Source organism: Chrysochloris asiatica, unplaced genomic scaffold, assembly GCF_000296735.1.
Source record: "Chrysochloris asiatica unplaced genomic scaffold, ChrAsi1.0 scaffold00167, whole genome shotgun sequence".
NCBI lineage: Eukaryota > Metazoa > Chordata > Mammalia > Afrosoricida > Chrysochloridae > Chrysochloris > Chrysochloris asiatica.
In genome coordinates this window covers 2,496,811-2,522,195 of record NW_006408685.1, presented here as the reverse complement: position 1 = coordinate 2,522,195, position 25,385 = coordinate 2,496,811, and the positions used below count along the sequence as shown (strand labels likewise).

At 36.8% G+C, this 25,385-nt stretch overlaps 1 protein-coding gene across 1 annotated transcript in view; it reads left to right on the top strand.

Moving 5' to 3' along the window:
• The window catches only part of DACH2 (dachshund family transcription factor 2), a 1,617,828-nt gene that overhangs the window by 1,173,134 nt on the left and 419,309 nt on the right, over positions 1 to 25,385 (top strand). The window contains exon 6 of the mRNA XM_006871308.1: positions 17,069 to 17,241. Coding sequence (XP_006871370.1) covers positions 17,069 to 17,241 — 173 coding nt within the window. The remainder of the gene's footprint in view (positions 1 to 17,068; positions 17,242 to 25,385) is intronic.

Below are 25,385 nucleotides of genomic sequence, written 5' to 3'. Positions count from 1 at the left end.
CTTTAATAGGGGGATTAATATAGACACTTTTTAAGGTTATATGGTTGTTTTTGTTGTTGTTGTTGTTGTTGTTGTAATGTGCTGTGGAGTCGGTTCTGACTCATAGCGACCCTGTACAGGGTTTCCAAGGCTGTAATTCTTTACGGAAGCAGAAAGCCTCATCTTTCTCCCACAGAACAGCTGGTAGTTTTGAACTGCTGACCCTGAGGTTTGCAGCACGTTTCGTAACCACTACGCTACTAGAGCTCCTTATATGGTAAGGGCAAAAAATGATCAAGGAACATTTGTCAGCGGTGACAGACATATATAGTTAAGTACTGCATACCTTTTAACTATTACTACTCAGTAAGCAGACAACAACGAATATATACAACTTAAAGCTTACCTGATGACTTTATGTTCTTTTAGCAGTTCTGGTAGCATAGTGGTTACGAATCAGACTGCTAATATCATGGTCAGCAGTTTGAAACTACCAGCTGTTCCACAGAGGAAAAATGAGGCTTTCTGCTCCTGTAAAGATGGCAGCATTAATGGACTCAAGCGTGGCAACAATAATGACGTTGACTCAGGATCAGGCAGTGTTTTGTTCTGCTGTACATAGGGTCGCCATGAGTCGGTACTGACTTGATGGCACATAAGAACAACAGCAAAGATTTACAGCCTCAGAAATCCTGTAGAGGGTCGCTATGAGTTGGAATCAACTCCATGGCACATGACATCAACAACAATGGCTCAAGCTTCTGTAACAAAGCAGGACTTGTATCCCTTTCTCTGAGAATGTTCTGATTTTCATATAAACAGAAAACCCAGGAGAAAGTCTGATTATTCTTGTCCCTGAGACTTTTTGTCACCCACTAAATTCTGGACATAAGACATCAGATACATTCTGAGATATTTTAACATTATGTCCCAAATCTTAAGGAAATTTATCAGTTGTTCATCATGTAAAATATGATATGCTGCCTAACTTTCAAGAGGTTATAACCTCAAGTTTGTAATGTCCCATAAAAATTACATATTAAGTAAGGTAAATAAAATGAATGCCAGAAAATATACAAATATTAAGTTATGAGAAACCAAGAAATGATTATTTAAGGTACTGGTGTGGTACTGTAGGATAAGTGCTAGACTAAAAGATCAGTTTGAACCACAAGGCTGGTGGTACAAACCCACCAGCAGATCCTCAGAAACCCTATAAAATGTTGCTGAGTCAGAACGGATGCAACAGCACTTAACAACAACAGCATGCCTTAAAAAAAAAAAAAAAAAAAAAAAGAATTTCACAATAAGCAAATAAATGGGTTGTTGTTGTTGTTGTTAGGTGCCATCGAGACATTCCCAACTTTTAGCAACCTTATGCACAGCAGAACGAAACACTGCTCGATCCTGGGCCAACCTCACTACTGTTGCCACGCTTGAGTCCGTTGATACCGCCACTTGGCCAATCCATCTCATTGGGGGTCTTCCTCTTTTTCTCTCACCCTCCACCTTACCAAACATGATATCCTTCTCCAGCGACTGGTTCCTCTTGACAATATGTCCAAAGTATGAGAGGCGAAGTTTGGCCGTATTGTTCTCTAAGGAGCTCTCTGGCTGCACTTCGTCCAAAATAGAGCTATTGGTTCTTTTGGCAGCCCATGACACTTTGAATATTCTCCTCCAACACCATAACTCAAAGGAATCAATTCTTCTACAGTCTTCCTTATTCACTGTCCAGCTTTCGCATGCATATGAGTTTATTGAAAACACCATGGCTTGGGTCAGACGCACCTTAGTCCTCCAACTGACATCTTTGCTCTTCAACACTTTGAAAAGGTCTTGTGCAGCAGATTTGCATAATGCAATACATCGTTTGCTCTCTTGACTGCTGCTTCCGTGCATGTTGATAGTTCATCCAAGAAGAATGAAGTCCTTGACAACTTCAATCTTTTCTCCCTTGATAAGAATGTTGTTTATTGGTCCAGTGGTGAGGATTTTTGTTTTCTTTACATTGAGATGCAATCCATACTGAAGGCTGTGCTCTTTGATCTTCATCAGTAAATGTTTTAAGTCCTCTTCACTTTCAGCGAGCAAGGTTGTGTCATTTGCACATCGCAGGTTCTTAATGAGTCTTCCTCCAATCCTGATGCCATGTTTTTCTTCATATAACACAGCTTCTTGGATTATTTGTTCAGTATACAGGTTGAGTAAGTATGGCAAAAGAATACAACCTTGTCGCACATCTTTCTTAATTTTAAACCATTCAGTGTTCCCATATTCTGTTTGAACAACTGCCTCTTTGTCCAGGTACAGATTCCTTATGAGCACAATTAAGTGTTCCAGAATAATCATACTTCGCAATGGTGTCCATAGATTGTCATGATCCACACAATCAAAAGCCTTTGCATAGTCAACAAAGCGTAGCTAAACATCTTGCTGATATTCTCTGCTTTCAGCCAAGTTTCATCGGACATCAGCAATGCTATCCCTCGTTCCACGGCCTCTTCTGAATCTGGCTTGAACGTCTGGAAGTTCTCTGTCAATATATGATTGTAGCCATTTCTGTATGACCTTTAGCAAAACTTTATTTGCATGGGTTATCAAAGAGTTTGTCCGATGATTTCTGCATTCTGTTGGGTCACCTCTCTTTGGAATGGGAACAAATAAGGATCTCTTCCAATCAATCGGATAGATAGTTGTCTTCCAAATTTCTTCACAGAGATGAGTGAGTACCTCCTGTCCCGCCTCACTTTCTTGAAGTATTTCAATTTTTATTCCATCATTTCCTGGTGCCTTGTTCTTTGCCAATTCCTTCAATGCACCTTTGACTTCGTCTTTCAGTATCATTGGCTCTTGAGCATATGTTACCTCTTGAAATGATTGAACTTTAACCATTTCCTTTTGGTACAATGATTCTATGTATTTCTTCCATCCTCTCTTGATACTTTCTGCATCATTCAATAATTTGTCCAGAGAATCTTTCAATAATGAAAGTTGAGGCTTGAATTTTTTCTTTAATTCCTCCAGCTTGAGAAATGCTGAGCATGTTCTTTCTTTTTGGTTTCCGATACCAGATCTTTGCACATTTGTTGTAATATTAACTTTATCTTCTTGAGCAGATCTTTGAATTTTTCTGTTTCACTTTTGGACCTCCTCATTTCTTCCATTTGCTTCAGTATCTCTACGCTGGATAGCAAGTTTCAGTGTCTCTTCTGACATCCATTTTGAGCTTTTCCTTCTTGTCTTCTCAATAATTTTTTTTGCTTTCTTCCTGTCTGATGTTCTTGATGTCATCCCAGAACTCTTCTGGTCTTCAGTCTTTAGTGTTTAATGTATCAAATCTGTTCTTTAGATGATCTCTAAATTCAGGTGGGATATATTCAAGGTAATATTTTGGATCTCATTGATTTGTTTTCATTTTCTTCAGCTTCAGTTTTAATTTGCATATGAGTAATAGATGGTCTGTTCCACAGTCTGGCCCTGGCCTTGGTTTCACTGATGATATGGAGTTTTTCTATCATCTCTTTCCGTAGATGTAGTCAATTTGATTTCTATGTATTCCATCTGGTCAGATCCATGTTTATAGTCATCTGTTATGCTGTCCAATGAAGGTATTTGAAATGAACAAATCATTGGTTTTACAGAATTCTATCATGTGTTCTCCAGCATCATTTCTATAACCAAGGCCATATTTTCTAACTACTGATCCTGCCTTCCTCTTTGCTCTCAACCTTTGCATTCCAATTCCCAAAAACGACAGTACTTATTGATTGCATGTTTGATCAATTTCAGATTGAAGAAGTTGGTAGAATTCTTCTATTTTATCCTCACTGGCTTTAGTGGTTGTTGTGCAAATTTGAAAAATAGTGGTATTAACTGGACTTCCCTGTAGGCGCATGGATATTATCCTATCAGAGACAGCGTTGTATCTCATGACTGATCTGGATATGTTCTTTTTGACAATGAATGCAACACCACTCCTCTTCAATTTGTCATTCCCGGCATAGAAAACCATTTGGTTGTCAGATTCAAAATGGCCAATACCAGTCCATTTCAGCTCACTAATGCCTAAAATATTGATGCTTATAGGTTCCATTTCATTTTTGATAACGTCCAATTTTCCCAAATTCATACTTCATGCATTCCATATTCCGATTTTCAATGGATGTTTACAGCTGTTTCTCTTCATTTTGAGTTGTGCTCCATCAGCAAATGAAGGTCCCATGGGCTTTTCTCCCACGAGCTTTACTCCAATGGATTAGAGAGGCAAATATCAAAGGAAGACATAAATATAAGTAGAACCTGTGTTGTAGAGTGCTGTAAATAATGTAGTAGGGCTAGAGTAGTATGATGGGCTACAAAAATTAGATATTAAAACTAGAAAGGTAATTTCAGGTGAAATTTAAGAATTTTAATTTTATTCTGGAGAGAAAAAATAATCACTGAAAGTTTAATATTGGAATGGAAAGGCAAATAAAAGACAAAGAAACAAAGCAAAACGATTTGCATTGTTTCAACTAATTGAGGCACTGATAGCTATTTTTTGCCAGTAGTTTCACCACTTTGTGACTAAACCACTATACAAGTAACTCAAAGAAAAATAAAAGTCTGTAATTATCTTGGGTTTATGAGAATTTGTCTCATATTGTTGCTGTTAGTGCCATTGAGTCAATTTTGACTCATAACAAGAGGATTTCCAAGCAGTGCCTGGTGGGTTTGAACTGCCACCTTTCTGTTCAAAACAACTTTGCAGTCTAGTACTTATTTTACAATACCACATCAGGATTTCTAATCTCATATAGAAACATAGATAGTTCATTGATGTTTGCAATGATGCTCCAACTGGAATGAAAGTTTTAGGGGAAATAATTGATTGATTTACTATATGTTATACAAAAAAACTTACAATTATTCAAAAATGGATGCAAACATACATTGACAGAGAACTGCCACACACAGCAGCAATGGGGCAAACTTACCAATTATTGTGTGTTTGGCCCAGGACTGGGCAGTGTTTTGTTCTGTTTTACACAGGATTGCTATGAGTTGGTACCTACTTGATGGCACCTACAAAAGGAAGAGCCTGTGTAAGGTGGGAAATTATTAGAGAAAAGGAAATTCAAATTTTTCCACTAAAGTGAGTCATAGAAACGCAGTTAACTGTGCACCCTTTTAAAGGTAGAAAAGTTGTGAGACCTTGAAAATTAAGGCAGTCCTATGGAGTTCTAATACTTACAAGTTTCAGTGTATATTGTTATGTTGTTGGTAAATGTCCTCAAGTCAGTTCCAACACATAGTGACCCTGTTTAGGGTTTCTAAAACTGTTAATTTTTGCAGGAGCAGAAAGCCTCATCTTTCTCCTGTGGAGTAACTGGAGGGCTTGAACCTCTGACTTGTCATTCACAGCTCAATGATTGTCTTATAGAGCCACCATTCTCCCCTTTAACACCTTAAAAGAAATGATTATTTTATAAAAGTTTCAGCAGTCCCCAGAGGTAATACTTTTTTAAAAAAATGTTTTATTGTGAATTATGTGATATTTTACATGGGAGAACATTAGTTTTACAGTCATTCTATTGTATATCATTTCATTGCCATGGTTACAATCCCCTCCATGTATCATCACTCAACCAAAAAGTATACACTACAAGCCTACACCCCGGTCGTCAGCACACAGCCCCTCTCCCTCTCTGGGTCTAAAGTCCCCAGTTACTCCATCTCTCCATGTCATCGTCTCTGCCTCCACCTCTGGCATCACTGCTTCTCTGGGTAGAGACCCGCTCTCCGCTCTTCTCCCCTGGTGGTCCCAGGGACCTCCGCTCCTAGACTGAAAAGTTAATCGCTCCCCTTCTTGCTACAAAATGTCTACCTTTACATTAGCAACCCTCACAATCAGTCCTGATAACAAACATTCACTATTGTATCAGAAGATACCTATCCGCATTTCCTTTCAACAGCCCCACATAGACAGATTGGATACTACTCAGTGGAGATTTGACTTTTCTCAATACCTTCTGGATTTAGGTTCCCTCTTGAAAGCTTGTAAGCCAGTCACTACTTTCCTTTGTAGCCCCTTCATTTTGGGTAACAAATGTCTAAGTTGCCCATTCCTGTCCTCTCCATGTATGGAGGGGTGGGAATGATCATTGCTGTAAAGATTTGTTCCCTCTTTTGAGCTAATTCATCCATAGAAGTAGGTCAAGTTCATCAAATTGTATAACATTACTTTTTTTCCCCTCTTCTTTCGTCTTCCAGTTGAGCTTTGATCATCTAGCCATTGAAGCCAGGTGAAGTGGGTATTATCTGCAAGTGTGGGTGTTCTTGTGATATTCCCTCTCTTCTTATCAGTTGGTTGCTTCACTCTCCACTCTAGTCCTCTGTGGCTATGTCACTGACTCTGGGCTAAAGAGTCCCCAAGTCTTGCACACTGCTGGTCAACCAGGTCTCCACCTGGGTTCACAGGAGTCTATTGAACGTTGTAGGGCTTAGCTTGCACCTTCATTGCTGCTTTTCCCTCCCTTCCCTTTATCAGTGACAAACGTGGTCACCAATCAGAGTGTGTATTCCCATTGAGTCTTAGTCTTGGAAGGGGGTTTGTTCTGAGGGGACCCAACGACTTGCCTTGATGTCTCCTGGGCAAGCAACTTGCTTATTCTTGTAGTAACAGTCGGTCTGCCTACATTGTTTTGTATTTTTCCTGTCGGTCATTATTTCAAGAAGTATTTTTGTTCTTCTAGCCACTCCAAGCTGGTTTGCTTGTCCTTTCAAGTGGAAATTTTCCACCACTGAAGATTGTGGATGTGGTTCAAGATTCTACCTACAGTCTTGTGTAATGCAGAGGCTCCGGAAGAAGCCTCCTTCTCTGAGCACGTTGAAGCCCCATTTTAGGTATTCCAATCAGTTAATAGTAGAAGACGGACTTACAAGCTTTCTGTGGTGAAATTTCTGGCTCTTCCTTTCTCTCCACCTCCAGTGTATATTTTACAATATAATGCAAGAAAAACCAAGATTCAAAAGACAGCCAAGCATCTTAGCATTATTTCCCCCTTTCCAACTATGCCTCAATTCCTGTATCCCAGATCCCTGTTGTTCCAAGGTTGTGCATACATCATTATTTACCTCTGTCTTACTTAGCCCATGCAAACCTGCCTAATTATTCTCCCATCAGTTTGTTCTTCCATTCCCCTCTTCCTTCTTGTATATTGCCTCCCTCTGCAGCACACAAACTCTCCTGTGTCTATTCCCTGACCTGTGCTCCACCTTCCCCTCCCTTCCTTCACCACACACCCACATTGCAGCAACCAGCAAAGAACCCCCTCCCCTTTAGTATGGGTTCTTTTTCTTAGTCTTCTACAGTAGTGGTCCTATGCAGTATTTCTCCTTTTGTGACACTAATTTCACTCAGCATAATGTCCTCAAGGTTCATCCATGTTATGCGGTGGCTTTCAGCTTCCTTGTTGTTCAACAGGGTAGCATGGTGTTCAATTGTGTGTGTGTACCACACTTTGTTTATCCATTCTTCAGTTGATGGACACTTTGGCTGTTTCCATCTGTTTGTTATTGTAAATAGTGCTGCTATGAACATTGGTGTGCATATATCTTCTCGTGTTATGACTCATATTTCTTTGGGTAAATACCAAGTAGAGGAATTGCTGGATCATAAGGTATTTCTATTCCCAATCTTCTGAGGAAGCGCCATATTGCTTTCCAGAGAGGTTGGACCATTTTGCAGTCCCACCAGCAATGCAGGAGTGTCCCAGTCTCTCCACATCCCCACCAGCATTTATTGTCCTCTACTTTTTTTATCTTTGCTGTTATTGCTGGTGTGCAATGATGTCTCATAGTTGTTTTGATTTACATCTCTCTAAAGGCTACTGATCATGAATATTTCTTAATATGTTTGTTGGCTGCCCAGATCTCTTCCTTGGTGAAGTGTCTGTTCATGTCCTGTGCCCATTTTTTAATTTGGGTATTGTCTTTTTCTTGTGGAGGTATTGTAGTTTCCTATATGTTTTAGAAATGATTCCCTTATCTGATGTGTCATTGCAAAATATTTTTTCCCATTCTGTGGGTTCCCTTTTTAGTCTTCTGGTGAAGTCTGTGGATGTACATAAGTTTTTAATTTTTACTATGTCCCACTCGTCTATTTTGTCTACTTTTGGTTGTGTGGTTTTCAAAATGTTTTGTAGTCTGTGAATTCCCCAAAATAGTACCCTCACATTTGTCCCTAGTTTTCCATTGATGACCTTCATAATTCTGGGATTCACATTTAGGTCTTTAATCCATATTGAGGTGGTTTTTGTATAAAGTGTGGGGTGAAGGTCTTGTTTCAATCTTTTGCATATCGTTTTCTAATTCTGCCAGCACCACATGTTGAAGAGACCATAACCTCCCCATGCAATATATTTAGGTGGTTTCACAAAAATCAGTTGGCTGTATGTAGATGGGTTCATTTCTGGATTCTTGATTCTGTTCCACTGATCAATGTATCTTTCATTGTACTAGTACCAAGCTGTTTTGACAATTGTAGTCATGTAATAAATTTTGAATTGTAGAGTGAGAGGTTTCCAAACTTATTCTTCTTCTTAATCAGTGCTTTACTTATCCTGGGTCTCTTTCCTTTCCATATAAAGTTTGTAATTGTTTTTTCCATCTCTTTGAAGAATGTTGTTGGAATCTGGATTGGGATGGCATTATATGTGTAAATTGCTTTGGGCTGTATTGACATTTTCACAGTGTTAAGTTTTCCTATCTAGGAGCATGGTACATTCTTCCATTTTTGTAATTATCTTTTGATTTCTTGTAGTAGTGTTTTTTTGTTGTTGTTGTTGTTGCTGTTGTTGTTTTTTACATAAACAGCTAAAGTTTATTAAAGCAAAGATTCAGAGTAAAAGCAATAGCAAAAAGATAAGCATCAGTCAAAATCCCAAGAGGTCAGAAGTAGACTTCCAAAACTTCTCCCCACTAGGAGCACACAGTACATGCTTTTGTCTCTAACAGTGAACTATGGGATTATATGTAAAATGTATCTGTCCAAAAAAGGCCAACTTGAGTCCTAGACTTTTTTTTTTTTTTTTAATTTAAGGTTTTTATTGTAGATTGAGTGAAAGTTTACAGGGCACATCATCAGTTTCACATTCAAAAATTCATACAACTTGTTTCATTACATTGATTATAATCCCCTCCATATACCATCTTGTAGTAGTGTTCCGTAGTTTCCTTTGTATAAGCCCTTTGTTTCTCTGGTTCCATTTATTCCTAGATATTTAATCATTTGGGTGGCTATTGTAAATGGTATTGCTTTCCTAATGTCCCTTTCAATGCTGTCGTTTTTGGTATAGAGAAATCCAACTGACTTTTGTATGTTGATGTTATATTCTGCCACTTTGCTGAATCTCCCAATGAGGTTTAGTAGCTTTTTTTTTTTTTTTCCCCTTTGGGGTTTTCTAGATATAGAATCATATCGCCTACAAATAGAGAGAGTTTTACTTCCTCTTTGCTAATTTGGATGCCTTTAATTTCACTGTCTTGCCATATAACTCTTGCTAAGACTTCCAGCACAATATTGAATAGGAGTGGTGTTAAAGGGCATCCTTGTCTAGTTTTTGTTCACAGAGGGAAGGCATTCAGTTTCTCTCTATTGAGAGTAATGTAGGCTGTTGGTTTTGTATATATGCTCTTGATTATGTTGAGGAATTTCCCTTCAATCCTTTTTTTTTGTTGAATGCTTTAGCCAGGAATGGTTGTTGGATTTTGTCAAATGCCTTTTCTGCATCAATCAATATGATCATGTGCTTCTTTTATTTTTTCTTATTTATATGGTGGGTAATGTTGATCATTTTTCTAATGTTGAACCGTCCTTGCTTCCCTGATATGAATCCCACTTGATCATGATGCATTATATTTTTGATAAGTTGCTGGATTCTGTTGGCTAGGATTTTGTTGACAATTTTTGCATCTATGTTCATAGGGATGTTGTTATTGTCGTTTGGTGCCATCGAGTTGGAACTGACTCATAGCGAGCCCATGCACAGCCGAATGAAAAAACATCTGATCCTGTGGCAACCTCACTACCACTGCCATGCTTAAGTCCATCAATGCCAATCCATCTCGTTGGGGGGGGTCTTCCTTTTTTTCTCTGACCCTCCATCCTACCAAGCATTATAGCCTTCTCCAGCTACTATTCCCTCCTGACAACATGTCCAAAGTATTAGAGACAAAGTTTGGCCATCTTGGCTTCTAAGGAGCACTCTGGCTGCATTTCTTCCAAAACAGATCTATTGGTTGGTTCTTTTGGCAGCCCATGGCGTTTTTAGTATTCTCCTCCAACACCATAATTCAAAGGCATCAATTCTTCTACGATTGTCCTTATTCACTGTCCAGCTTTCACATCCATATGAGGTTATTGAAAATATCATGGCTTGGGTCAGGCACACCTTAATCCTCAACACTTTGCTCTTCAACACTTTTAAAAGGTTCCTGTGCAGCAGATTTGCCTAATGCAATACGTCGTCTGATCTCTTGACTGCTGCTTCCATGAGTGTTGATAGTTGATCCAAGAAGAATGAAGTCCTTGACAACTTCAATGTTTTCTCTGTTGATAAGAATGTTATTTATTGGTCCAGTGGTGAGGACTTTTGTTTTCTTGAAATTGAGATGTAATCCATACTGAAGGCTGTGCTCTTTGATCTTCCTTAGTAGTTCATAGGGATATTGGTCTTTAATTTTCTTTCTTAGTGACGTCCTTCCATGGTTTTGGTATGAGTGTTATGCTTGCTTCATGGAATATATTAGGAAGTTTTCCTTCCTCTTCTATCTTCTAGAATAATTTGAGTAGAATTGATGACAGCTCTTCCCTGAGTGTTTGATAGAACTCATCAGTGAAGCCATCTGGGCCTGGACTTTTTTTGGTTGGGAGTGTTTTGGTGACCTGATCAATATCTTCTTTTGTTGTGGGTCTGTTCAGGTTTTCTACTTCACTTTGTGTAAGTTTAGGTAGGTTGTGTTTATCTAAAAATGTGTTCATCTCTTCTAAGTTTTCAAATTTGTTGGAGTACAACACTTCATAGCATTCTGTTACTATCTTTTTTATTTCCTTTTATTTCGTTGTGACATTGCCCATTGGTTTCTAATGCGTGTTATTTGTGTCTTCGCCCTCTTTTTCTTTTGTTAGTTTGCCAATGGTCTGTCAATTTTGTTAATCCTTTCAAAGAAGCAGCTTCTTGTCCTGTTGATTGTTTCTATAGTTCTTCTGTTTTCTATCTCATTTATTGCTGCTCTAACCTTTATTATTTCTTTTCTTTTGGTGCCTATAGGTTTCCTCTGTTGGTCTGTTTCTAACTGTTGTAGATGTTGTGTTAATGTGTTAATTTTGGTTCTTTCTTCTTTTTGGATGTGTGTGTTTATTGCAATAAATTGTCCTCTCAGCAATGCTTTTGCCATGTCCCAAAGATTTTGTATGTTGTGTTTTCATTCTCATTTGTTTCTAGGAACTTTGTGAATTCAGGTATAATTTCTTCTACTACCCAGTCGCTTTTCAGCAGGGTGTTATTCAGTTTCCATGTATTTGACTTGATTTCCTTGGTCTTCCTATTGTTGATTTCTAATTTGATAGCTTTGTGGTCTGAGAAAATGCTTTGTAGTATTTTGATATTTGTAAATCTATGGAAATGTGTTTTGTTGCCAAAAATATGGTCTATTGTGGAGAATGTTCCATGCACACTGGAAAAGAATGTGTATTGTGAAATTGTTGACTTGAATGCTCTGTATACATCTATGAGGTCCAGTTGGCTGATTGTGTTGTTTAGTTCTTCTGTGTCTTTGTGAAGTTTCTTTCTGGTTGTTCTGTCCATTTTTGAAAGTGGTGTATTAAAATCACTCACTATTATTGTAGATTCATCTATTTCTTTTTTCAAAATCTATTAGAGTTCGCTTTATATATTTAGGAGCTCTTTCCTTGGGAGCATAGATATTTATTATGGTTATTTCATCTTTTTCAACTGTCCCTTTAATAATGAGATAATGTCCATCTTTATCTATTATACTGGGTTTTGCCTTAAAGATTATTTTATCAGAGATTAGTATTGCCATTCCTGTTCATTTTTTATTGCATTTAGCTAGGCATATTTTTTTCCCATCCTTTGATGTTTAATCCATTTTTGTCTTTGTGTGTGAGATTTGTCTCTTGCATACAGCATTTTGAAGGATTTTGTTTTCTTATCCATTCTGCCCCCTCCCCCACCGTCACCTAACAGGTGTATTTAATCCATTTACATTCAGTGTAATTATCAATAGTTATTGATTAACCGAACAACTGCTTCTTGGTCTAGGTACAGCCAGAGTGCTCCTTGGAGGCCAAGATGGCTAAGCTTCGTCTCTCATACTTTGGACATATTGTCTGGAGGAAACAACTGTTGGAGAAGGATGTCATGCTGGGTAAAGTGGAGGGTCAGAGAAAAAGAGGAAGACCTCTAACGAGATGGATTGGCCAGGTGACATCATTGATGAACTCAAGTGTGGCAGCAGTAGTGAGGTTGGCCCAGGATCGCACATTGTTTCTTTCTGCTGTGCATGGTGTCGCTATTAGTCGGTTCCAACTCGATGGCACCTGACAACAACAACATTGATTAATTGCTGTCATTATGTTTGTTTGTTTTGGTGTTACTTCTTTCTTTGTTCTGTGTGTCTTCCTTTGTTGAGTTCATACTTTTTGTGTTCTGTCTTATGAGTTTCTTCATAGTTTTAATGTTTCCATGTTCTACTTGGATTTTCATTCTCTTGGTATGTTGTGAAGTGTTAATTTTCTTTGGGGTTGCCTTATCGTCCACTAACTTTTCTCTCTGTTTAATTCAGTCTATTTTATCCTGTAATCTACCTGATCTTCTCTCCATCTGGACCTCTGTTCCTATGTATTTACCTTCTTTTACATTGTACTTGTTTTGATCATAGACTGATCTCCCAGAATCTCTGAGTTTGTTCTTACAGTTTTGTTCCGTTCTCAACTTTTCCTTCTGTCAACTTAATTCTTGGAGGTGCTGCCACATATGTCAGTCTCTGGTGGGTATCAATTCTTGTTTGTTCTCAATCCACAGAACTCCCTTTCTGATCTTTTGTAGCGCAGTCTTGGCTTTGGCGAAATCCCTTAGCTTCTGTTTATCCTGGAATGTTTTGATTACATCCTCATATTTGATTGATAGCTTTGCTGGATAAAGGATCCTTGGTTGGTAATATTTTTCTTTCAGGGTTTTATATTTGTCTCCCCATTGCCTTCTTTCTGGCATGGCTTCTGCTGAGAGATCCTAGCTTAATCTTACTTGCTTGCCTTTGTATGTGACATTACTGTTTTCCCTATCTGCTTTCAGAAGTGTCTACTTGTCTTTGATTTTGGAGAGCTTGATTATGATATATGTCTTGGTGATTTTCTTTTGGGGTCTACCCTTCCTGGGGTTTGTTGAGCTTCTTGAATATTTATCTTTTCACTTTTCTGGATGTTAGAGACATTTTATTCCAGAAGTTCTTCAACTATTTCCTCTGTCGACTTATGTGATTCTTCTTGTTCTGAAATGCCAATTATTCTTAAGTTATTCCTCTTCATGTTATTCATCATAAACCTTAGACCTTCTTCAGATTTTTTCCTGTTTTCGTGTTTGCCTTTCTATCTTAGTGGTATTGAGAGATTTGTCTTCCAGCTCACTAGTTCTGCCTTCTATCTCGTCTATTCTACTCCTTTGCCCTTTCAGAGTATAGTCTGTTTCTGATATTCTGTTATTGATCATGTGGACCTCTTTCTGTAGGTTTTGAATTGTTTCCAATGCTGTATCTATCTTATTTGATTGTTCCTGTAGCACTTTCCTGACTTCTTCCTTGTTTTTCTCAACACCATTGTAAAGTGTTTTGAAACATTTTATAATCATTTATCTGAATTCCTTCTTAGACATTTCCAAGGCCTGCCCTTCTTCCAGAAAATGGAGTCCAGGTCTACCTCTAGTTCATTTGTCTCAGACATTTTATCTTGTTTCTGGACATGTGCTGATATGGTCATCTGCTTTTGCTTTTTGGACATGTTTAGTGTTTATCTCTAGCCTTAATAGTTAATGGAGTATGTGTTTTGATATTTTTTATGCTTTCTGATTGCCTCCAGGAAGATGTGATCAGTATGTGGGCTTCCCTTTTCACTCTTCTTATTGCTTAACTCAGAGCAACTTTCATAGGTATTGTCTATTTTCCTGGTATATTTCAATTGGTATTGTTTCTTGCCTGGGTTTTGGTGTTTTGTAGAGTGTAATGATCATAGCTTGGCTATATGGCAAAGTTGAAGAGGGAGCATAAAACAGCAAATCAGCCCCAGAAAAAAAAAAAAAAAAAAAAAAAAAAAAAAAAAAAAAACAAGAGAAAAAAATCTAAAAACAGCAACAACACAAACTAGACTGCATACCGCAGTTTTTGCTCCAAGGTTCTTGTGGTGGTTTTTTGTGGTGTTTCTGCTCCACTGCTTGGTCTTGCCATTTGGTCTCACCCAAGGTATCGACTCTGGGACTCTGAGCCAAGCAGATGCAAATTACATGATTTCTTACTTCAGTTTCAAGTTCCACAAGCTATAAGCCTTCATACTTTTAAAATATTCCTATCTCTGTGGTTCTGAGTTTTGGAGCTCTGCCCTGGATCTTCTTTTCCTGGTATTTTGTGGTATGGCTAATGGTGAACTTCACTGCACCTCCACTCTAGCCACCATCAAGCCCTGCCTCTCCAGCTATAATTCTGATAATAACTTTTTGTATGCTGTTAAAGGACTGGGTTTTGAAATTCTTTTTCTCTTAAGAGAGAACATAGGAATGGTAGATATCAAAATTAAATGTATTTATTGACATTCACTGTATATATTCCATAAATATAGCATAGACTATATGATAATTGCAGTTCTGATATGACTATGTGGGATAAGCACTGGACTGCTAACTGCAAGGTAGGTGGTTCAAACCCAATAGCTACTCCTCAAAAACATTTTATGTGGTCACTATGAGTAAAACAGCACTTCACAACAACAACAATGAGTAGAAAATAACAGGACAGCTCTAACAGTAATAGATAATGAGTAAAGTGAAAAACTGCATATGCATCCATGTAATTTTAGAAGGCTTATTGAAAACAAACTTATGAATTTAAAAAAGAATGAGGAAAGCCATGTGAATTCAATGTTGAGACTCAGTATTGACACTTAATCTGAAATTTTAAAACTCTTTGGAAAAATCCTTTGTTATCAGTAAGTTGAGTTTGGTGAAATATTCATAAAAATAATTTAATGGTAGTCAGTCATAAATTAGCACCTATAGAGGTAAAATTTTAAAACTAATTTTTTTTATATATTATGGGAATTTGGAATCAAATGGAAAAGAGTGAAAGTTCCTTTTTTTACATTCCACAAAGAATTTAAGTTCCAGGTTAGTTTTGATCCTAGTGTAATTCTAGTAAGAGTGTAATTTGTGTTAGTCTTCCTCAGAAACTTTTGTGACTGATATACTCTTTGTTTGTTGTTGTTAAGTGCCATCAAGTTGGTTCCAACCCATAGCAACCCTATATAGGGTTTCCAAGGAGCAGCTGGTGAGTTTGAACTGTTGACCTTGCAGTTCACACAGCTTTGCAGTCTGGCACATTAACCCACAGCAGAGATCTCAGTCACTATAGTATTATATGAGGTTTATATGGAAGCTTGTTTATTTCATTGTTCTTCTTCTGTTGAATTTTCTTGTCAGAAGTTCTAAGTCATCCATCATGGCTGAGACGGACCACAAATAAATTAACTCTACTCCCTTCTTATAGCCTCATTTTTGCCTTAGAAAACATGTGTTTTGAGTGTGCATTTATATTAGTGCTTCTGTTCTCTTGAGGAACTAGCTTATGTGTAACAATTGTGAGGATGGTGCAGTAACCAGCAGTTTGTTTTGTTGTACATAGGGGCTTTGTTAGTCAGAATCTACTTGATGACACTTAACAATAACAACAGCATACTTTCTATAGATGCACTATAGATTTCCCATATCTTTATGTTGTGATATGGGAAGCATGAAAAAAATTAAAAGGTCACTAAGAAAAAATGGCAGTTATTAATTATTGATAATTGTGTGTAGGTACAATGCAAATTTTGCCAATTATGGACTTTTTCTAGTCAGTAATGATTTAGGAATATTTATACGTAAAGATGTTCTAGAACATCTGTGGAAGATTACTATTTCCTGGACTTCTATCCAAAATAGGGAAAGAAACACTATTGTAGAGCATATGGCTTAAAATGTATTTTAAATTCTATGGTTTTAATAGTAATCATGTTAATATCCTTAATGTTAGGTTAATTTTTCATGTCCTCTGCTTAAAAGGAGCCTTCTCTCACAAATTCCATAATAGTTAATTATTTTGATTTGTTACTTTTACATGATGACATATTTATGACTACTGTAAAATACAAATATTAGACATTATATATTCCAATGCTGAATTAAGCTTATGGGAACAGGTTGCAGTTGCATAGAGTGGTAGTAATGCTTCAAAAATTTCTACTTGCTGCTTTTATAACTGCTAAATCACACAATCACACAATATCACATGGGCATAGCATCTTCCAAATCTTATTATTATTATTTTTTTTTAAGGTTGGAGAATGTCTATCCTGCATTGCCAACAACCTTATTTCTCTTAAAAATTGTAAGCTAGAAACTTCAATATAGCAATATATTATAATAATAAAAAATAATATTACTATTTTTAACCATGATGATATTTGGATTAAATAATTTTGTTTGTTTTATGGATAAAGAGGTTGCATCTTATAACATTTGGGCAAGATAACAAGATAATGGAATATTTATAAATAAAACTGTGAATATAGGAAAATTAAAATTATAAAATATTGTACAATACCATAGGTTATATGAAGTACCTAAAGATATATTAGAATATAGTGATACTTCATATATTTTTAAAACCAGCAAGAATGAATTTAGGCACTTTAAAAAATGTATTTCATTTATCAATTTTGATGTGATTTCCTTGTCCAAATAATGCAAATAGCAATTTTAATATGTACTGTCTCTTTTAGGACTGGATCTGCCATTTGTGATGATGCCTCATCCCCTTTTTCCAGTCAGCTTACCTCCTGCATCAGTTGCCATGGCAATGAATCAGATGAACCATCTCAATACTATTGCCAATATGGCTACTGCAGCCCAAATTCACATTCCACTCTCCAGAACTGGGGCCACTGTTATAAAGGTAAGCATCATGATTTAGAAGACAATAAAAATATTACTTAATGTAAATTGTGATAAAATATTAACAATACCACTAAATCTTCACCAGTAACAACAGCTCATTGGCTCAATTGGTTAGTGCACAATATTGATGAGTTTGATTTCTGACTAGGCCTATTAGTCTTTTAGTTATTTTTTTGTTGTTGTTGTCATTCATGGCCATAGATTACACCTTTCATTATAGATTTCTGTCTGAAAATATGTGTACAGAGTGTGGTGTGAAATGGGGGACAAAGTTAATGACAGTAGATAAATGTGCAAATACCATTCCCATTGCTAGAGTGAAACAAAATAAACACTGTGCATCTTCTTTGTGTTTTGGAGGTATTTAATTGAATTTATTGTAAGGTATAGTAGAATAAGCACTCCACCTCAAGGTCAGTTTGAAACTCACAAGGCACTCCTTAGAAACCCTATACAGGGTTGTTATGAGTTGTTATGAGTTGGAACAGACTCAATGGAACTTAAAACAACGTCAACCATACGGGTCATTTAGACATGCAGACACATGTTCCAATTCTGGTTCTCTCATTTATTAACTGAATGACCTAAGGCATGGCACTTAATCCATTTGATCTTGTTTCTTCGTCTATAAAATGATGGTCATTGTAATAAATTGTCCCACTTTTTCCAATGGCTCTGTAGAGATAATGTGAATAAAATATATACTGAAAACTATAAAGGGTTAAATGTTTATTATTACTTATAATGTTATTGTTATTAGAATATTTCTCAAAAGTTCGTGGATATTATGAAGCATAATCATAAATGGCAGATCCAGTCCTAAAAGAGACAGTACATATTAAGATTGTTATTTGCATTGTTTGGCTTATTCTTTATTTGTTAGGTATATGGCATCCCTGCTTTATCCCCAATTATTATGTGTGCTACACTAATGAATTATGGTTTGTTTGTTTTTTCTTATTAAGGGTATTCTAGGAGCACTGTATGATAAAATAGAGGGTCATCAGAAAAGAGGAAGAATCTCAACACAATGTGTTATTGACACAGTTCCTACTCAATGAGCTCAAGCATAGTAATGATTATGAGGATGGCACAGAACCAGGCAAAGTTTCTTTCAGTTATACATAGGGTCACTATGAGTAGAAACCCACTTGATAGGACCTAACAGCAACAACAACAACAAGAGTGTAGTTACTCAATGCAGCATATTAATTTGTTTCTTTGTTCTTCATCAAGTCAATAAATATGATGCCCTTGACATATGTCATTGTATTAAGGGAAATAGGAGAAATCTAGATAAAAAAAGACATAGCTTCTATCTTTCAGGACCTCACAGATTAAATTGGAGACAAACAGCAAGTACCCAATTAATTAATAACGGATAAGTTAGAATGTGGTATATGCCACAAGAGAATCACCAAGTATTATAAAAATTCAGAGATTATGCCTAGATTTAAAGGGACCAAGACAGATATTATATTTGATAGATTTGAACATGCTGATATGAGTTTCTTAGACACTGGGGTGAGGGAAGAAAAGTTAGTAAAAATATGAGATATTTTGGACATGATTTTTACATTTTAACATTAACTTCCAGTTTGGGGAGCCTCTAAACACTTCCTGGTGTGGCGCTGTAGGATAATCATTGGACCAGAAGGTCAGCAGTTTGAACTCACCAATCACTCCTCAGAAACCCTATACATGATTGCTATGAGTCGGAACCAACTCTGTAGCACTTAAAAAGAACAAAAACTTCAGGAAATAAAGCTATAGAGATTTGTAGGGGGAAAAAAAGATCATTTTTATTATGTTCTCGCTTTATATTGCCCTGGTCAAATGTAAGAGTGCTTCCTGTAATGATGGTAGCCTACAGTGGTTTAATCTATCCTAGTTTATGACACACCTGTCTTGTTTATTTTGTTATTGTTATTCCTTAGTATTTGAACAGAGTTTAAAGTGGGAATGAGTTGTCATTGAAAAAAAAAATCAGTTATTAAAAGATAAAATAATTTTCCCATGACTTTGAAATAAGGTGACTATTAATTAAATGTGATTCTGCATACAAATAGGGAAATTCAATTAAAAAACAAAACACTGAAAACAATGATATTGTTATACTTACTTTGAAGTTATGAAGGCATGCTTTTAACTCTTTAAAATTATGTTTGACTTGTATTCTTAAAGACCATCACTGAAATTGAATCGGCTACATTTTGGTTGCATGTTTGGGATTTTAGAAACTTTGTGAAGAATTTCATCTGAGAGACACTTAGAGATGGGACCCAGAACTATTAGCCATGAGTAGTGATGATGATGGGAATGGAAATAATAATCATCTTTTCCTAATTGAAAATTGTTTTTGCTTTTTAAAGCAATATAATTACTTTCATTTGTTGGTGTTTGATGTATTTTCTATGCAACTTTTTAAAAAAATAAGTAAGTCAATTCCTTCTCAAGCATATGCTTCATTGCTTCTTTTATAAGTTGATATCAGAGCACATGTACATTTAAATCCTTCTAAATAGTCAGAAAACATTTTATATTGGAGTGAAATTTAGTGTTCTATTATATAGTTATCTTAACTAAAGATAGTTGATAATGAGATATTTTCTTCAAATTCTCTACAAATCTATCAGAAATACATTTCCATCAGAGGACAATAGAGCAATGAAAAATACATTTTTAAAAGTTTATTTAAGGGACTAGTGAGGGCTTTTTAATACAGTTGTCTTTTTTTGAGAAAAAAATCACATAATAGTACCAATATTTGTTGTTTTTGTTAAGTGCTGTGTAGTCATTTTCAACTCAAAATGACCCAGTATAGGATTTCCAAGGAGAAGCTGGTGGGTTTGAACCACCAAATTTGTGGTTGAGTCCAGTACTTTTCTTAAAGTATCATAACAGGATTCCAGTACCATCACTAATTTGAAAATACTAATTTCCAGGAAATATAAAATTCCTCTAAGTAATTGACAAACAGACCTTCAGGTGTTTAAAGCTTCGTCTCCTTCTAAGAATAGTTATCAATGTAATATTAACTATATGGCTACCAGGCAGAATTATATTCTGGTGCATGAGTATATAGATTGATTATAAATAGGAATCCAATTGACATCACCTAAGAGCAGCAGGGATATGGTGTCCCAATTATAAAAGTAGAAATTTCATACACCTGAAATTTCATACTACATTTAACCAGATACTTATTCAATGTTCCTGGTGAATAGCTCCAAAGTTCAATCTGTTATCATTCTGAAGATATCAGGCAAATATATGTATTGAGACTTCATCATGTAATACTTTTAGGGGGATGCAGAAACTATTTTTGCAACGTATATTTTCATTAAGGTACTCTAGTAGCATAGTAGTTGCCAGTTGTGCTGCAAATTGTAAGGGCAGAAGTTTGAATCTACCAGTCGCTCCATGGGAGAAAGATGAGGCTTTCTCCTCCTGTAAAGATTTACAGGCTTGGAAACCCTATACAGAGTTGCTATGAGTTGGAGCCAACTTCATGGTATGCAAGCACCACCACCACCATATTTTGATTTATATTTTTTTATCCTATGTGCTTAACATAAATAGTGGCACTGTAGAATTAGCACTGGATTTCCAACTACAAGGTTGGCCATTCAAACCCACCAGCTGCTCCTCAGAAACCCTATACAGGGTCAATATGAGTTGAAATTGCCTAGATGGCACTTGTCAAAGACAACAATAACAACAGCATAGTTAAATCTTTTAGGTCTTTAAAAAATCCTTTTACTAATTTAAAACACAACTCAAAGCAAAACAGTACAAATCTATATCAGAAACTTGATATATACAGTAAGGGACCGGGACACTTTATAAGAACTACAAAATAAGTTTTGTTTAATTGAAATTTTTAAATATTTACAAAATGAACTACCATATTTATTGATATGTTTACATTTTTCCTAATGTTTTCATATGCTTATTTTTGCTTTCAAGTAAATCTTTCTCTTTTTCTATATTATTTTCATAAGTGCTAGGACTAAAAATCAACAACAAATAACTGTGATATTGAAACAAGTTTTCAGATGTCTAAATATCTGTCACTCTTCTTTAACATGGATTGCATTACACAGATGCCTGCGCTTGTCACTGATGACCATGAGACTGATTACAGGTTCCATCAGAAGCTGCTCTTGCTTTGAATATTAAAAATATGTGATACATGTTTGTTTGTTTTTACATGCTGTCAAGTCATTTCTGACTCATTAAATCTATATATGGGTTGCAAGAAATGATTGGTGAGTTTGAGCCACAGACCCTGTGATTCAAACAAATACATAGAGGATATTAAATTAGCAAAGGACTGACTCTGCAAACTATGTGTGATTTCAAAGGTCTTGCTGTTGTTGTTGTTAAGTGCTGTCGAGTCAGATCCGACCCATAGTGACCCTGTATAGGGTTTCTAAGGAGCAGCTGGTGAGCTTGAAGTGCCAACCTTGCAGTTCAAACGGCTTTGCAGTCTGGCACATTAACCCACAGCACCACACTCAAAGGTCTTAGGAGCAACTATTTTAACATTTCTATGTTTCAGCTTTGCTTTCTGCAAAACAGTTCTTAATTTGTTTCTATATTTACATTTCTCCTGGTCAAATCTTCATGTACAGACTGGTTAGACTAATTTATAATGAATGGCAATACATAATTTTGATACAGACAAGTCAATTTGTCATCCAGCTTATTTGTTAACTAATTGAATCTCAAGATGCCACTGATAACTGGTTTGAAAAGTATATTACTCCTCTGTTTTTGTTTTGTTTTGCCTTTCCCCATTCATGGAGTCCCTATTATGTATTAGGTAGTTTTCAAGACTTGCATTTCAATATGGAGAGACAAGCAGTAAACAGATTAAATAATTATGTAATTCTTAATTAAATATTTAAATTGAGAAAATTATGAGCTTATATATACAATTTTGAAAACATGTTGTGGAATTTGCTGTTATGGTCAATGAGATAGGATTTCTGAGTCATTAAGAGAAGGGGAACTGTACAAAATAACTTAATTTTTACTACCCTTTCTGTAGGGAGAAAGATGAAGTTTTCTCCTCCCACAAATATTTACAGCCTCAGAAACCCTATATAGAGTCACTATGAGTTTGAACTAACTCCAAGGCACTGAATAACAGCAACAACAATCTCTGTACTTAAGATTTTACTAGTAGATGAATTGTTAGTGTACTGTGTTTGGTTCTCATATTCTAGGGTTTTTAAAAGAAATATGTGGGGGTAAATGCATATTTATGTAATACATACATTTTTATAAGGAGGCAACTCATAGCGACCCTATGCACAAAAGAACGAAAACTGCCTGGTCCTGTACCATATTTACATTCTGCCATTTCAACATCTCATAGAACTCACAGCTGTCAAGAAAATAGCTCACACAAAAGTGGAGGCTGACAAAATCTAAATGAATAGTTCAGAAGTCAATCTGGAGGATTCCCACTTCGTTTCAGGAACTGAGGAACCCAAATCAACAGATCAAACAACAGCCTCTAGAATCACCTTTAGTAAAGTGGGGCCATTCTAATCCATTGTTTGTTGTTAGGTGCTATCAAGTCACTTCCAACTCACAGTACAACAGAATAGGATACCGGGGGAGACATGCAAAATTCTTACAGTTGTAGTTATGTTTAAGTACATTGCTGCTGCCACAGCATCAATCCATCTTTTATGCTATTTTCCTTTTTTTTTTTTACTGACCATTCACTTTTCCAAACATAATATCCTTCTCCACAGACTGGTACCTCCTGACATGCACAAAATACAAGAGACAAAGTCTCATCATCTTCCCCTGTAAGTATCACTGGCTGAATTTTTTCCAAAATAGGATTATTCTTCTGGTAGTCTATGACATTTCAATATTTCTCATCAGCACCAGAATTCAAATTCTTCTATGGTCTTCTTATTGATTGTCCAATTTTCATATGAACATGTCATTTATTGTTATTGCTAAGTGCCATCGAGTTGGTTGTGACTCTTGGGACCCTGTATAGAGTTTCCAAGGAGTGGCTGGTGAGCATGAATCTCCGACCTTACTGTTCAAAATGACCTTGCTGTCAAGTCCATTAACCCAAAGTGCCACACATGGATATGAGGTAGTTGAAAATACCATGGCTTGTGTCAGGTGCACCTTAGTCCTCAGAGTAACATCTTTGATATTTAACATTATGAAGAGATCTTTTAGCAGCATATCTATGTCATTTGATTTCTTGTCAACTCAACTATTAAGTATTTATCAAATCAAGCTCTCCATGTCAATTTACACCTATACCCATTAAACAAAACAAAACAAACTTTTCAAATTAATCTTTCTTTCATTTTCTAATCCATTGGAAATGTACAATACATTAACTAACAGTCTAAGAAATTTCTGTTAAGATAAATGAATAAGGGAAGAAGAGTGGCGGGGCTTCCCTGCCCCAACAGCACAGGGGCAGGGGCTCCGGTAGTGGGTGGACAGTGTTGCGCGGGGGGGGGGGGGTGGGTCCTGCCTGGTAGATAGACGGCCCTTAGGCAAACATAAAACTTTAGCCCCCAACATTGTGGACTTGCTTTTTTAAAGGGTCGAGCTGCTGGGGAGTTTTTCAAGTTTTGGACCTGTGCTCAGCTCCCTCTCTGAAACTGTGCCCCACTCCACTGTGGAGCTTAGAACAAAGGGCATGAGCAGACCGGTTCGGAGGGCGGGCATGGCGAGAGAGCCGGCGGGGCCACAGGGACTGGCACAGTCCTTCTTGTGAGGTGGGGGGCCTCATTGCCAAGGGAGGCGTTGCTTACTTGGATATAGGGCAGCCAGGGTGCCCACAGCACAGGTAGACAGAGAGAGGCACTTTTTGATGACCTCAGACAGGGACGCCATCAGCTGCCATCTACTAATCCCGCCATCCACCCCCTCTGCCTAGGCTAGCCCTCTGTCCAAACTCCGAGGCTCAGGCCTGGCCATCAAGGCACAAGCGGAGACGCTTTGAGGTGGTTTTTACCACCAGTGACAAGGCAATCCTGCTGTGGCTCTGTGGGTTAAGGGACCAAACTGCAGAGCCTTTTGAGCTGCAAGGTCCGAGGTTCAGGCCCACCAGCTGCTCCTTAGAAATCCAATACATGTTTTTGTTTTTTCTTTTTCTTTTTGCTCTGGGTTAAGGGACCAGACTGTACAACCTTTTGAACTGCAAAGTTGGTGGTTCGCACCCACCAGCTGCTCCTTAGAAACCCTATAAAGGGCCTTTTTTCTTTTCTTTTCTTTTTTTTTTCTTTCTTTTTGTGTGTGTGACTAGAGATTGCCTTATTTACACTCATTTGTTTTTTGTCTTGCTTCATTATTATCTCATTATCACTTTTGTTTTTGCCTTTGCTTTTGATTTTGTTTTCTACCTGACTGGTGTTGCTTGGCGGTGACATAGCCTCCCTTCTGCTATCGGAAAACTCCGTTTTTACCTTTGATTTTGATTTTGGCTTTGTTTTCTACCCTACTGGAGTTGTTTGGCGGCCACGTAAAAGAGTGAAAAAGGAAGACCACATCCTGCTCACATCCCCCTGGAGGCAATCAGAAAACATAAAAAATTACCAAACTACATACTTACTTAATTATTAGGGCCCAAGATAAACATTAAATATGTCCAAAAAATCAAAAGCAGATGTCCATATTGGCACATGTTCAAAAAAAAGATAAAATATCTGAGACAAATGATTCAGAAGTAGACCTTCTCTCCATGTTGGAAGGAGGGCAGGCCTTGGAAATACCTGAGAAAGAATTCAGAAAAAATGATTATAAAATGTTTCAAAACACTTTAAAATGGAGTTAAGAAAAATGAGGAAGAAGCCAGAAAAGTGCTACAGGAACAATCAGACAAGATAGATACAGCATTGGTAACAATCCAAAACCTACAGAAAGAGGTCCAAACAATCAACAACAAAATGGCAGAAGTAGGAAACTCCCTGAAAGGGCAGAGGAGTAGAATAGATGAGATGGAAGGAAGAATCAATGAGCTGGAAGACAAGTCTCTCAATACCACTAAGATAGAAGAATAAACCCAAAAAAAGGTAAAAAAAAATTCAAAGGAAGGTCTAAGATTCATGTTGGACAACATGAAGAGGAATAACCTAAGAATTATTG